At 41.3% G+C, this 15,348-nt stretch overlaps 1 protein-coding gene across 3 annotated transcripts; it reads right to left on the bottom strand.

Annotated features, from left to right (window-relative positions):
• Positions 1–14,302, bottom strand: LOC147325767 (ER degradation-enhancing alpha-mannosidase-like protein 3). 3 transcript variants are annotated; one of them, XM_086300443.1, is made up of 21 exons: positions 14,146–14,302; positions 13,101–13,552; positions 12,949–12,994; positions 12,234–12,334; positions 9,534–9,573; positions 9,328–9,440; positions 8,990–9,143; positions 8,703–8,837; positions 8,486–8,591; positions 8,272–8,369; positions 8,036–8,161; positions 7,858–7,941; positions 7,675–7,758; positions 7,363–7,487; positions 7,042–7,207; positions 5,285–5,442; positions 5,076–5,193; positions 4,082–4,255; positions 3,671–3,836; positions 3,364–3,555; positions 1–2,270 (listed from the first exon to the last, which is right to left on the bottom strand). In XM_086300443.1, the coding sequence occupies exons 2-21, from the start codon at positions 13,265–13,267 to the stop codon at positions 2,074–2,076; spliced, it is 2,550 nt and encodes an 849-aa protein (XP_086156569.1). In that variant the 5' UTR covers positions 13,268–13,552; positions 14,146–14,302; the 3' UTR covers positions 1–2,073. The 3 variants fall into 3 exon arrangements, with proteins under 3 accessions (XP_086156569.1, XP_086156568.1, XP_086156567.1); XM_086300442.1 differs by lacking the exon at positions 14,146–14,302 and adding an exon at positions 13,847–13,981; XM_086300441.1 differs by lacking the exon at positions 14,146–14,302 and adding an exon at positions 13,680–13,975.
• Between the last annotated feature and the right edge of the window lie 1,046 nt (positions 14,303–15,348).

Raw genomic sequence — 15,348 nt, 5'->3', positions numbered from 1 at the left:
GTCAGTATGAAGTGAGAAATAAAGTATCAGAAAGACTACGCTGGATGATTAATCACAAAAGCCTACTACAGGGAAATGGCAACCACATCCTTTAACCTATGACCTCATAGGAAACCATAACTGCCACTGATGATAAAAATGCAGAGTAATGGAAAAAAGAAAAAAAAAAAAACATAGGTTGGTTGATTGGGTTAGGAATTATGATTTTTAATTTACTGACAAATGTGTCTAAGTTTATGTCCTGGAAAGTGATTTCAGATAATCTCTCTTTTGGCACTTTATGAGCTGCAGGACACAATCCAACAAAAACCTCAGAGTTGCAGAAGAAGCATGAAAATCATTTAAAAGAAGAACAATCCATTTTTTGGTGCATGGTCCTTTTATCTGCATGAACATTTACATACACAGTCCTGAGGTAAACAGGTTGGCACAGCCTTATAAAAGACCAAACAAATATCTGACTTCAAATCAGCTCAGCAGCATCAGGAACGGGTGCACTTTACAGTTAGGTAAGGAACAAATGACAGCTCACATTTCCATGTTACACAAAAGTTAAGAATCAAGCAAACTACTATTAGTGTGGATGAAATAGTTATGCAGTGTTTTGAGTTTTAATCCAAAGTTATAACAAGTAAACCTAATGCTGTAAAACAGGTGAGTATGCAAGGAGTGTGTGAGAGTCAGAACCCCAGCTTGTAAATTTATGCAAAATGCATCCACTATAGATTTCAGTCACACGCTGGCATAAATGTGTAGGATTCAGTTGGTCTTTTCTTCTCTGGTAAATGTTAGATGATCCAAAAACCTCACCAAAATTTCACCCAATCCACTTATTCATAAATGTGACAATTTGCAGTGTTTTGAAAGGAGCATTGCAAAAAAAAAAATTGGCATTTAAAGGAAGATACAAACAATCAATTGTTACACAGTGAAAATGCAATGAAAAATAACCATAATGAGTTATTACATTTGACCATAAACAAACGTAATAATAGGATGATTCTTTTTTTTCCCAATTTTCCACAAGTCTCAAAGTGCAAAGCAGCCTCAACAATCCTTGACGCTGCACCTGAAACCAGGGGTGTCTGCTTGCAAGAAAACCGCCTCTGATCACAGTTTCAGTGTTTCTAAGAAAACGTGAGTTACAACTTAACCGTGTGGCTATTTTTGGGTTAGAAAGCTGAACTTTAAAAGATTCATGACGGTAAATCGTACCGATTTTCTGAATTTGTAAAGATGGATACGTTTTTGCCTTGTGACGTTTTAACCGAGATGCCTTCAAGGGTTTTTTTTAGTCATTACACATACACACACATACACAGTCACAGACACTGCTCACATAGTAGCAAAAAAGCAGAGCACGCACAGGCGCACACGCACGCACACAAACACACACGCACTCTTCATCAATGCAAACTGTATTCACTCTTAAAATTCCCTGAAGTGATTTCCAGTAAGAAAGAAAATAGTTTTTAAATTAAACCAACTTCCTGTTCTTCAACAGCCAGCATTACATTACCGAGAAGCTCTGGTAGCTAACACCACCTACTGGCCATGTAATATTCTACTCTCTATCAATGAATGCCTAAACAGTACTTGTTAAAGTGAAAAGGTGCAATATATACTAAAAATGCACTGCATTGCATAACAACCGTAGCTGAGGACATTTTTGGACCCTTATCTACAGTTTCCTCTGGATGTACTTCATATGGGCCCACAGGAGCAAAAACTACAGGTTAGGTTTAGGTTTACACATTAACAGCCTATCCTTTTAGATTTATATTACTAAGTTTAGTCTCATGAGATCAGAAGCCACACCTCAACCACCATTTCCTGTACCACATGGAGCAGAATCTGCAAATCTTTGACTGAAAGGTAAATATAGACCCTTCAAGACAGGCGTAAACATGCCAGTTGTGTCACTGAGGGCTCCCTGTGCTGTAGGGCAGTGAGGGGCTCTGAGGCACACTCCATCCAGAACCTGACAAGATACCAGTGGCAGCAAAGTTCGGGATCAGCACAGCTCATGGATTTGTGTTTGGTCTGACATTAAGAGTCTGGGATTTGAGAGGGTTAAGTCCTGTCACTGTCCTCTGTGCATGACTGCTGCTGTTTTTCTCTCAGTTCTTCTACTCCCTCGTCCTTAAGAAGCACCTCGTCATTCTCCAAGACAAACTCCAGGGTGCGCCCGCTAGCTGCTCCCCCCTCCATCTCCCCCTCCTCTGCCAGGCGGAGTTTTAGGTTCATGCTGACGTGTTTCTCCATTTTATCTGTAGTACAAGGACAGACAACGACACACGTAAACAGGAGAAGAGCTCACATCTGCAGCACAAACTACGTTTTTCCATATCATTTCATTTTGTCCTCAACTTCAATTCCATTTTTATATTACCCTGAATTAAAAACAACTGAAATAGTGAATCTGCACTTTGCTACCAAGTAAAACAATAATAAAATGATGATAGCTATATGTTCTGGGTCAATTTGGGACCAACAGCTATGTCAAATCCACAAGAAAATACATTGTTGTATGCTACATAAAGTTTGATTTCTGTATTATGTCAGAGGAACCATGACGCACAACATATCCTGTGTAGTTAAAACATCTATTAAAGGACAGAAGCACAAAGGCCTTCCTAACCTTCACAGTGTCTTTTAGACACTATTTGATCAAGTATATATCTGGTGATATTCTATATTTTTCACCTTTCAACAAACATTAAATATATAAAATCAATAAAAATGGTAAGTGACAGATGATAGTAAGTATTTTCTGTGAGGCAGACACTTTTTCACGTCTATTGTTAACACATTGGTGAGTCACATCACAGAGATTATACACCCAGCATTATCTTTACTACTCTTCACTGCATGAATTCTGAAAACAACGCTATCTAATTTTCTTCCTAACCTTTACAGTGACTTTTATAAAACATATGATTAAGTATAAATCTGATGAGTCTACATCCTTTTTGTTTCCAACAAGCATTAAAAATCTGAATAATATTTTCCTTTGATTCTGTAGACCCTATTAGGGGGTCACAAGCTAGTGTATACCTGGTGTTAGATAAACGGGAGGGCAGCGGGTGTAAAATCTGTGCCAAAATCTATCCACTGTGGCTCCCCCACAGGATATTAGAGACCTATCACCGGTACCACATGAATTCTAAAAATAGTCACCGGCTCCCAGCCAGCTTTGAACAGGGTTCGTGCCAAATTATCCAAGAGACTCAAAAAGTTGGACAGCATTAAAAAAAAAAAAAGACCAACCAAACTATAATGTCATTTTTTAACTGTTCATGGGATTTGCTGACAATACCATAAACATATTATATCTAATCTAATCTTCCTCCTGATGCTCACCACGTCCGAGCTGCCTCTCTTTGGGCAGCAGCAGCACATCCACATTGTGATGTTTCTCCAGGGCAGCTGTGAGCACGGCACCCTCACGGCTGAACAGGAAGACTAAAGGCAGGGTGATGTCTTCAGTGGAGTCGCCATCTCCAACCATCTGGAAGAGAGGGGTTTCCTCGCTGTTGCTTCCTTCACGGTGGTCTGAGGAACAAAGGCGTATGCTGAGCTCATGAACATCTTTGAAGTCCACTCATTCTAAACTTTGAGAAATACTATAAGAGCAAATGATTTCAGCTCAACTGGTAATGACTCTCACCTATGAAAATAGCTCCTATGGCTCCTGCCTTCTGTAGCCAACGAGCCTTTGCAGCAAACATGCAGTCACCTCTTAGTGCCAGAGCGATGTGGCCTTTTAGGCCCGCTGCATTGTCTATGGGTCCACACGCAGTGTAGGGGGAAGCTTTCACTATGCTTCCCTTCACCTGCAGCACAAGAGTTTGTTTTAATGTGATTTTGTCTTTGCACGTTAGAGAAAAGAACTAAACAAGACCAAGAGAACAAAAATGCATACATAAATTATTAATTTTAATTAGTAGTTCATATTATATCAATTATCTCAGATTGTAATCTATTCAAACACATTGTTGCAATGAAACACATGTTTCTGTCTTTGTTCCTGAAAGCTACACTAGCTTTGACACCGATACCATGTGGTGTGTTATCTCACCCCATGCTCCTGCTTGGTGAGGTCCATCCCAAATTTGGCAGGTCCTGCAGTGAGGACCGTCCTTCCCAGAAATGGTGGGGATATGAGCTGAACGACATGAGGCACCACAACCTCCTCCTCTGGTGCCTGGCTCAATTCTGCTACAAGTTTTACCCGGTAAACTCCTTTATGCTCCTGCAGACATCATTATTTAGAGACCCAATTGAAAACAAGAGCTGGTCAGGTCAGCCATTCCCAAAGTCAAGAGTGCTGCAGCACACTTAAAAACCAGAAATACCCATGTGGCACCAGCCAATCTTCACTCTAATCAAAATACAAGACAAACTGATGGATTTCCCTGAACATTTAATTAAGAAAAAAAAAGAAAAAACACACGCACACACAAACAACACAGACTGTTGGCTATAAATTGCTAATGCTACCTAGTCATATGCAAAATGTTAAGGAGTGTGACTCCACTACCACTGGTACACAAACATCAACACAAGAGCAGTAAATTTAGGTTAGTGTAATGAGTAATAACACAACCTAACCACCTCCTATTAACATTTTTAATTAGGTTGTAGTACCTATACAACTGGCACATACTTTGGGAATCAGTGGGTTGGACCATTAAAATACATAACTTCACATTTAAACTAAATCTCAGGCAGATTTTGCTTTAAAAGAGTGGACCGTTATAAGACAAGTATAACAAACTAGATAACTATAATGGAAGAAAATATACTCGTTGATCCACAGAGTTTGGACAGTGCCTCCTGGTGGAGTATGAAAATACTGCAGCTGGAGCACTAATTCATTTACAATAATAAACTAAATCAATTTGAATTTAATTTGTTTTACCAATGGCATTAAATATTGAAAAGAAGTATTGTATAAAAAATGGCTGTGGAATTAAAAAAAATTACATGTAATTGTATATTTTCGGACGTATTTTTGACCCTGAACTCATCATTTCAGTTCATATTTAGAGTACAAAGTAATCAGTGTATACCTTAAGCCTTCCAGTGTCTCCCATATTGGCTTCGTTCAGTGGAGTGAGAGAAATGCCCATGCTTTTAAAGAACTCCACTGGCTCCATGCCATTATCGTGGAGTGGAAGTTCAATTTCCCTGCAAAGTATGAAGGCAGTCAGGTAAACAACTTCACAAATCCACCAGAGAATTTACTCTGGAATCAAAAGTCTCTTGCAGCTGGACACACCTGATGGGTAAAGGGTGGAAAGCTCGTCCCACCCCAGTGAGGTACTTGTATCCGTCCCTGATGGTTTTGGCAAATGACGGGTTGTTTGGGAATAACGTCTCAGTGCTGGGACAGGAGTGTGTAAACAGATCTTCTTCTTGAGAAATACGAACAGTCTCCTGAAGAACAAGACACACCTTTAAATAAGTATGTACCTACTATACAACTATGCCAGTGAGTTTTGCTGTTAACTTCTAAATATACAGCACTGTCATATAAGTGAGACTTACAATAATTACAATATTCACTAAATTAAGATCACCTTCCTTCTCTGTTACAAACCCAAACCTTTGTACTAAAAAACAAAACAAAGTTTGAGATAAATTAGACTGGTGGCATGCTGCCATCCTCATTTTCTTCAAATTTCTGTTATCACAATATCAGTATTAGCACTGTCAGATTTAGTAAAAATTTGACAGTGCTAATGTGAGACATACAAACAAACCAGGTAGCACTGTTTTTGACCTCCTTTTTGCCTCAATTCTTCATGGCACTCATTCAATTAGGTGCTGGAAACTTTTCTCAGAGATCTGGGGCCAAATTGACATGATAGTATCACACAATTACAACAGATCCGTTGTCTGCACATTGTGAGATTATTATATTATCTTATGCCACGTTAGACCCCTAATTAAAGATTGTGAAATTATTATGTAGTTTTAGTTTGCATTATTCTCCTGACTTAGAAGAAGGTGATAACTATTACAGTTATTAAACTGATTTGTATTACATTAAGCTGCTGATCTATTGTGAATGAATGATATTGTTTTATGATGCATTATACTGCTGAGGTATAAGAAATACTGTTTTCAGAGAGTCATGGCCTTATTCGTCTGATTAGAAAAGAACAGAACACACTGCACAGGAAGCCAAGGTCATAACTTAGACTCACTGAGAGAGAGAAAGAATGTGGATGTTTAGCTTTTATGACTAGGTGGAGGGGGGCTGAAGCTATAAGAATCTGAGGAACGCTCAGACACTTCGAGATCAGGCGGACACCCTCCCGCGCTCATCTCCCCTCCGGATGGTTTATGCTCATAAAGTGTTGAATTGTATGGAATAAAAGATTGTTGATTGAGCATTTATACACCGAGTATTGTCCTTCCTTCAGCCCAAAGATCAAAAGAATTGGGAGGATTTAACAACATCAATGATGCAAATCTCTGGTTCCACCACATCCCAGAGGTGCTTTTGATTGAGATCTGGTGACTTCGGAGGAGTTTTGAAAACCGAGAACTCATTCCAGTTTCAGGTGATCTGAGCTTTGTGACATGGTGTGTTATCCTGCTGAAGGCAGCCATCAGAAGGTGGGTACAACCTTGCTCCATTTGAGTTCAAGAAGACAGTCGAGAACAGGTCTACGTGACTAAATCTGCATACAACCCTGGAAGTGATTCTCAGCAGTACGTGTTGACTATAGACAAGAGTATGAGTACCCGGTGGTGAAGATATTAAGAAGGTCACGTAGGCAACTGCAACCTGGAATATCCACAAGCAACCAGCTGTCAGCTTCAAAAGCATTTCCAATGGGCACTTCACTTTGTGGACGCAGCTTTAATGAATTGAGTTGTTGACATGTGATTGCCTGATTAGATATCCATGTTAAAAAGCAATTTGACAGGTGGACCTAACAGAGTGGTTGGTATACACAAGCTTGTATAGAAAATAGAGGAAGATAACATTTGCACCGGTGTTTGTGACAAAGTGAGCGCTCTCACCGTATCGTTTCCTGGACAAGGTGGCTGAGTGGTGGAAAGAGATATAGGCAGGAGGTGAGCCTCTGTAGTGAAAATGTAGCCGTCCATATCAATTGGCAGGTGACTCTTCTCAGAAAACATTAGGTACAGGTATTTAAACATCTCAGCCAGAAAGAACGAGTCCATCCTAAACACAGAAAAGCCCACATATATAGAAGAAAGAAAAAAAAAATCAGAAGGAGAAAAAAAAATGGTCACATCTGTTTCTGATACTTAAGGTTACACTTAGGTTACACTTTTCAGTTTTTAAATGTTCAGAACAGAGTTCGCCTCACACAGTACCTGTCTTCATGTGTCCCTGTGCGGACATCTTGCACAGCAGCAAACCCGCAAGGCACTCTGGCATAGGCATTGAGCTTTTCCACTATGGATTGTCCCACTCTGAGGTAGTAGGGGTCACCAGTGGCCTGCACACATCAAAATATAATCTTACCTACATGTCCTACAGGATAAGCTCTTCATATCCTTAAAAGGAATAAAATACTTGTATAAATTTGCCAACTTTTAACAAAGTTGAACTTTTACAACCAAAGGAAATGCAATATATTTAATCAGCGACACTGGTAGTGACAGAGATTAAACATACAGGGTTACCTTATAGAGGTAGTAGGTGCTTTCTGCAAACTCTGGTCTCAGTAGGTGTTGACCCCAATGAACTCTGAACTCTGTAGTGAAAGCCTTCAGTGAGATGAACAAAAAACAAAAGAGGTTAGTACCACTTTTCTTGACTGCTGAAATGTTCTGGGATACAGAGGAATACAAATACTGAGTCATTACCTCTGGAAGAAACTTGTGCTGTTTGGTTACTTGGTAAAGCATTTCATGAGTTTCAATGGCTGGTTTCAGATCCCCTCGCAAAACCTATATAAGCAAAAGCAGGACTTTAGAAACTATAAACAACAAACTCTTTCACTATTAAAAGAGTCAATATGATTAACTGAGCACATCTTAAGACCTGCAGGCCAGGGAAGAATGCCAGGAGAGAGTCCATCCAGCTTCGCACACTCACTGTGGGGTTGTGCATGTGTACATTGAGCAGCAGGGGAGGCTGACTGATGTACTTCATAATGGCACTGTAGTGCTGTAGAGGAAAAACCAAGAAACACAAATAATTACTGTAGTGTTTTCAGCTCAAACACTATAATATGACAGACTGTGTGAGACAATGATGTTACAGCAAGGAATGCTTACAACGTTGAACCTGTCCAGAAAGACATTGTCTCCCAGAAGAATGTACGCCTTCATCAGGTATTCATAGTATGAATCGATGCCAGCACCAACTCCACTGTCTGCAAACACAGAAGCGACAAGACTCAGTAAGGCTCGATTTCCACTGCTTGTGTGAGAACCTGCATGATTCCAGTGCTGTCGATGTTTGTGTATCTTTGTGTTTAAACTGCCTCACCCCTCCGGACCCATTCTCCATTGTGGATATTGATGACAGTCCCCACCAAGTCACTTCCCCTCTGTCGCCTCTCCCAGAGGACATCCAGAGCTTTCCTTGCATGTTCCTGTAAAAGTATTACATGCTTAAACTCTTTGAGGTGAAAACTACACTCGGCTATAATTCCTAACATGAAAAAGTAAAAAAAAGAAAAAAAGAAGGAAGAATAAGGTAATACCTCAAACACAGAGTTTCCTGACAGCCTGCTGAGGGCAGCGAATTCCAGGATCATTGTTCCTGCACATGCTGTGCAGGTGTCGGACTCGGTGCCTGTCCGGGAAAGTGGGTTTAGGACACCGTAGCGCAGATTTACCTGGTGAGCCAAATACAGCAAAAATTATATCAGTTACTGTGCAAAATGAGGAACACGTTTGTTGTTTATTAGTGCCTAATTTTGAAGAACTAGATAGCATATAATGAATCTGCAATAAGGTTTGTGATATTTAACAATAAAATAAGCACTACCTTAGGATAGGGAAGGCCACTTGTGGTGTTAAAGGCAGGCAGTAATCGATGGCCCAGCTCTTTGGCCATATGTAGGAGCTCGTCACGATACCATTGCATCCTCTCCCCACGTTGCCGTAGGAGGTCAGCCATCACATGGCCCCCTAAAAGCCCACTGGGAAGAAGAAATACTCAGGATATTTCTTTCCAGTGACAATAAAACGATGTACTGATGTCAAAAAATACTACAATTGGAATAATGAGCCAAGAAAAAAAGCACTTCAAATAAAGCCGTTAATACAAATCTAAGGAAAATAACAAAGGCTGTATAATATATTATATATACATAAGATTCATACCCTAAAACTCTGATATTGGTCTCAAACACTGACACCACCACATCGTTGTCGAGGCGTACATCACTCACAGCCTTCTTCACTGCCTCCTCAAACTCATCAAGCTTGTTTAAAACCTGTTTAAAATTCATGCGAGCGAAAGAAATAATTGTTCAAAAACACAAGCAAAGCAATATTGTTTTTTTATGAGAGGAAAATCAAATACTTACCACCAGGGTGTCAAGGGTGTCAATCAGAGTGAGAGAAAACCTAAAAAGATGGTGGAAACGAATATTATGACATGTCGATAGCTAGCAGAGTGCAGCATAGCTGGTGTCCTACTTTCCACTGATTCAGTTAAATTTGTAATGACTCATGCTGAGTCTGAAGCTAAATGTTACATTATAAAACACGTGTTGTACATAGATCTGTGTATGGCACTCCAAGATGCCGATTTAATGCCTTCCTGTTGGTTTTATTGCTTAAACTGGCGGCTCATTCAGCATCTCTTTTTTTTTTTTTTTCTTTTGGCCTGTCCCGTTTGGCTCTTTTGCCATCAGAATTGTTGTCTAAAGGCAAAGAAAGATGCCCAACGGATTTACTTTACCAAATTGACCATCCCAGCCTTGCCGTAATGGTCCATTTGATTCACCTTTTATTGTTTCTTTTATTTTCACTTACTGAATACGGGACAGACTTGACTGGGGGAAAGAAGGGGAGAAAGAAAGAGGGAAAGAGAAACAGCTGAGAAGAGGGACGGGGAGAAGGGCAAAAGACAAAAACCAACAGAACGGGCAGAGAAGAAAAAAATGCATATATCAATCACCTGGATCACCTGCTGAAAGAAAAAAGAAAACAAGCAGAAGAGAACAAGAGCAACAGAACAAACAACACCACAATGATACATGGGAATACGACAGCAAATACCAAACACTAAACACCACTGTGCAGCACACAAGACCAACAGAACACAGTGTGCCCTGAGGTAGGAGCCAAAAAGGGTGCAGTTTGTGGGTGTGATCACCCGTGTGTACACCTGTGAGCATGGACGCGCTTGTTTTTTGTTTTTTAAAAGGTTCCTTCTTGTAATAATCTGCTAGAGGGTGTGGGGGGGCCACAGCCCCGTCCTCCAGGGCATGAAGCAGGTATGGAGGAGATCAGAACTCCAGACATCCAGAGGCCCCCAGAACACAAGAGACCAAGGAAGACCAACAGAGGGGCAGCCGCGCCACTGTCCCGGAAAGAGCTGAGGAGAGTCCCAGATGAGGGCTCACTCAGCAGCCGCGGAGCAGAAGCCAGGGGGAGTTGCAGTGACGCGCCCGTGAGCTCCGCCGGCAGCCAGCCGCGCCTGAGTGACCGAGCCCCAGGCCGAGAGGCCAGGGGCACCCCACCTCCGAAGTGGCCTGAGCGAGCCCCAGGCTCCAGGCCCCGATAAGCGGCCGCCAAGGAGTGAGCCGGTGTGTACCTGGACGCCCATCCCCGGACACAGAGAACCACCAACGCACCGATGTCTGAGGGGGTCTGCCACTGGCAGGGGAAGTGGTGGTAGGGGGAGATAGGCCTCCAAACCTTGGAGGGCCTGAGATGTCCCCAGAGAGGTGGCGTCTGACACCCAACCTGACATATAGACACAGACATACAGGCACACACAGACACAAACATCCATTCCCACCCTCATGCTCTCATATGCACTTACTCCACACTCAACCAACGTGGAGACAGACATAAAGAGACGTTGTACATAAGATCACACTCCCCAAGCGTACTGTACAAACCGGGTCTAGGTACCCTTGCCCCTGGAGGGGGGAACTGCACCCAGACCCAGGTGGTGTTACCCTTTTCCCTGCGGTGGGGGGAGGCAGACCGCCCCGACTCCGCAGCAGCAGGAAGGCCCCACACTCCAGACCGCAGTCGGACAGCCAACTCCTCCTCCTAGCCCCCCCGCTCCAGCAGGTCATTCAGCATCTCTGAATACTAGGGTATTTTTGAAGAGAATAGCAGGGCAAGACTATAGTTCCTGTCTTCTTTAAGGATGCAAAATCATTCTCAGAAGCATTAGACCAGGTGTGTTGACCCAGGGTGATATGTAAAACCTGCAGGACCAGGCCCTTGAGGCCTGGAGTTGGACACCCCTGCATTAGACAAATTAGACTTGGCATGCAAAACATTTTGCACCCTTGTCAAAAATTCCTTACTGTGACTACTTCAGCAAGCAGGAGATGAAATGATCTCTAAATGGCTTCAAATTGAAAATTAAACATACTTTTCATAGAATTTTAAGCACTGTGAGTATCACTTTTGCCCTGTCGATTTTAGGAGTGAAAGAAAGTTTACAAAAGAGATCTTAGCTGTCAGATAACTTCTAGATATCATGTAGCTTGATACAGCTACATCCTGTTCAGAGTCATTTTTAGAAAAGTATTGGTGATACACATTTTATAAATACTTTCATTTTATTTGTAAAGTGGGGGTAAAAGTGTTTCCACAAAGCTCTTTTCTCAAACAACAGGAATGGTGATGGTCAAGTTGTGGTCTGGAAAAGCAAAAGAATTACTGCAAAAAATACTCACAGGATTCCTAGAAAGCCGAATCAAAATTGTTCTATGACTGCAAAAGACCTTCAGGAAGATTTATCAGGGTTCTTATCATGCAGGGTAGACAACCCACCCCCCCCCCCTTCCCCTCTCTGTTATCTTGTTGTCCTTTCAGAACCTCAGCAGATAAGAGATGATGAAGTAATCTTGCTCAAAATATCAAAAATATCTCATCTCTTACTTTATGCCATTTGGAAATCAGGTCATCTTTTATCTGCTAATCTTAAACTGCTCACACTCAAACCTTTGCTGCAATACTTTGGTCTGGCTGCTGCTTGAAGGAATTTAAATGTATATGCTTTTCATGCTCCAAATGTCAATTAACGATTTACTTACTTCCCCAAGGAGTCATCTATGTCCCCTCTGTTGGGCTCCTGGCCACGCACTCTCCCTCTGCAGCTTAGAGGCATCAGCTCATCGGCTGGATAGGCATATTTCTACAACAGAAACAAACATTTGCCTCCATGCTTTCATTATCATTTCACATAAAATGTTTCATTGAGGAAGGATGGGTGGAGATCAATAGCTTATACACCTCCCACTTCACCTGGCACATACAGTGTTAGTTCTCACTCAACAATGTCCCTTAAGTTTTCCATCTAAATATTCAAACTATTAGCGGACTCAGTTGAAGAAATCTTTGACAGTTTAACTAAGGAATGTACTTGTTTAAACTCCTTTTAGTGATAATTTTGCGTCTTTATCGCCCTTTTACATGCAATAATCAGTTAAACATTAGCTGCTCTACCTATATTAAATATACACTTAGATTAATTTATGTTAGGTCACAAGGACATCTACTTTTTACTTCTACCACACACACTTTAGGTCGTGCGTGCCTCTTTGTCCAACTCTGGTTATCCTATAAAGGCACAGGTGAGTCTGACCCTCTCCAGCATTACTAACAGCAACCTCAACCAAATCCAACATGCTTGCTTGCATTCACGTTTCCAATTGGAAGCAACTGACTCGTCTTTTCTCTGGACTGTTGCAAAAAGCAAACATAAACTTACTGGTAATTACAAATATTATGCTGTAACGAACACCTTACCATGTAACTGCCATAAGCGTGATCAAACATTTCAACAATCTGGTCCCTGCACAGAAGAAAAACAAAACGGGTAAAGACGCAAAAGTTAAATGCTTTCAATAATTTTACAAAAGCGCACTCACTGTTTATATGTCTATGTGAACATTCATCACCTGATTGCGCCCTTTTCCTCGGGTGTCATATTCTGGCTCTCTTGACACTTTCCCCAGCAGAAAAGACTAACGACCAGGAGAGTTTTCCACATCATCCCTGTGGTAGAAGCAGAGGCCGATTCCCAGCACTGTTTGTTTCCAGTTGTCCTCATGTAGCTTTGCATCATGATAAACTTTTAACAGGGACAAACAAAGCTCCTGCTCTCCGTCCAGCGCCCACACAAAGTCAAACAGTGGAGCTGGCACAGCTGTCCTCCTTTAGAGTCCAGGTCATCTTCTCAGAGAAATGGCTCTGAGATGCCGACGTTAGCTACCTCCAAGTTCCATGTCCGTATTTACAACCCGGTTTCTCTGTAGTTCATCCTGTGTTGTTACAACCATCACATGCCCTCAGAGCACCCCAGATGACCGGTGTTCATGTAAACAAGGGACAGCAAGTGACGTTAGCTTCCCTGTAAAGGAAAAACGAGAGTAAGCACGAAGCCCTGGTTAAGCGCAGAAAGACCGAACAGGTTTAGTAGTGCACTTGTTTTTAAAGGCGGTAGTCTGGAAAAAATAAAATAAATATTAAGACGTTACCAAAGTGATGTCACAGTGAAATGGAGTGGCTAATTCTCGCTAGCCATGATACTACTGGGAGGTTCCCTGTTGCTAGTCGGCTATCCAGCCGCTAGTTCGGCAAAGCTATTTAGTGAGCTAATGAGGTCGCTCGTTAAAAAATAAAAGTGAAACAGGCCAAAACATACTCTGGGATTAAGAACGAATGCTCCAGTCGCCGTATTAAATGAAAACGAGTGCTAAACAGCTTTTCTTAAGGGCCGCTGACACGTCTCCAAGTGTCACTATAGTACTGAGCTGTCAGAGAGCTGACAGGCTTTGTCGCTACCCGGCTGAGGTGGGTAAATTTCTCCCCGAGTTTAGCTCTCAGGATAAGTTGGTACCACGTAGAGCATCTGTTTTCCTTTCGCCCACCTCTATTTCCTCTAGTTCATCGGGTTATAGTTAAGATTTCAGAAGGATAAAAATAAGATTATGTTTCACTCACCATGTAACAGAGGTCAGATTGCTATAACAGCAATCTTCCTTAAAGGCTTTAATTAGGGCGAAACAGCAACCTCACAAGGTAGGCGGTGTCAGCGAGGAGGCCTTTTGTAACGTCCCAAAGACTTTGATGTATTTACGTTTATATAAATTCACACTTATCAGAAAAATAGATCGATGCACCATGCAAAAGGAAGGAAGTAAAAATCATGAGATTTTACATTTCCACGGGAATTACTTAGAGCTCATGGTGGAAAATATAATCTAGATTATATTTTTAAAAAACAAAGCACCCAAGATCCATCCAGGAAATGCAGCCTAATGCCTGCTTTTTTCATGGTCCCTTTCCTAATAAGGTCTGTAGTGTCTCCAGTTTACCGAAAGATGTCGCAGCTGTCTCCTTTCCTTTTCTTATCAGCCTACTTCCACACATCACCTGGAATTTACGCATTTTTTATTCATATAGACATCTGACCACAGGATGTTTCCATGCATTAGCTGTTGCTGCTATATAATCTTACTTAAATCAGCAGTCCCGTTTTCATAGTGGCACACTCTCCTGACAATTGTGGATGCATAAACCCGCCTGGTGCGCCTCAGGAGGCAGGGCATCTTTGAATTTGGGCTAGGCTGAACTAAGCCCACGTGCTCCTCTCTGTTTTGCTTAATAATAAAACATATGGTTTCGCGTGCCTCATATTTACTAGGTAAATACATTTGCGTGCATAATTTAATTTTAGCTGTGCTGAAAGAATATTGAATATTAAGGATGTAGGCTAGATAAACATCTGTAATCTCATTAGGCTGCTTAGGAAATTATGCGATAAGGCCAAAGCACATATTCATCCTGTCACATTTCCTTCCTCCTTCTCTCTGACTCATGTTTTTACCCTGCCATGGACTTTAGACCTGCTAAAAAGTTTGTTAGATTGGATTAAAAAATGTAACTAAATATATTTACTCATATGGACATTACTTTAGAAGTCGTACTTCATATTTTCTCACTGTTTTAACTCTACTATCCCCCCTATTTGATCCGTTTATTTGCTTTGGGCTTAACGAGTACACAGATCTAATCAACACATACTTGTTAGAAAACGTAACGACATATATTTTAATCATACTTATGGGAAATTTACATAGATATAAAATCAAAGAGAGGATCTGCAAATTACTGCCTATAGATAATAGGTGTTTAAATAGGGTA

The sequence above is a fragment of the Aulonocara sp. 'chitande type north' Nkhata Bay genome, linkage group LG7 (genome assembly GCF_057382095.1).
Source record: "Aulonocara sp. 'chitande type north' Nkhata Bay isolate Kocher_YH1m ecotype deep benthic linkage group LG7, A_spYH_male_GT1.1, whole genome shotgun sequence".
NCBI classification, from domain to species: Eukaryota; Metazoa; Chordata; class Actinopteri; order Cichliformes; family Cichlidae; genus Aulonocara; species Aulonocara sp. 'chitande type north' Nkhata Bay.
Note: the sequence above shows the minus strand (reverse complement) of the source record. Positions and strands in the feature narration are given on the sequence as shown.

Bases quoted from the DNA above. Each gene is read 5' to 3' on its own strand.
- LOC147325767 (XM_086300443.1), bottom strand. From the start codon at position 13,267: ATGATGCAAAGCTACATGAGGACAACTGGAAACAAACAGTGCTGGGAA. The intron at 7,488-7,674 runs GTAACCCTGTAT...TGATGTGTGCAG, and splicing joins GCACCTACTACCTCTATAAG to GCCACTGGTGACCCCTACTA. The intron at 7,208-7,362 runs GTACTGTGTGAG...TTCTGTGTTTAG, and splicing joins ACAGGGACACATGAAGACAG to GATGGACTCGTTCTTTCTGG.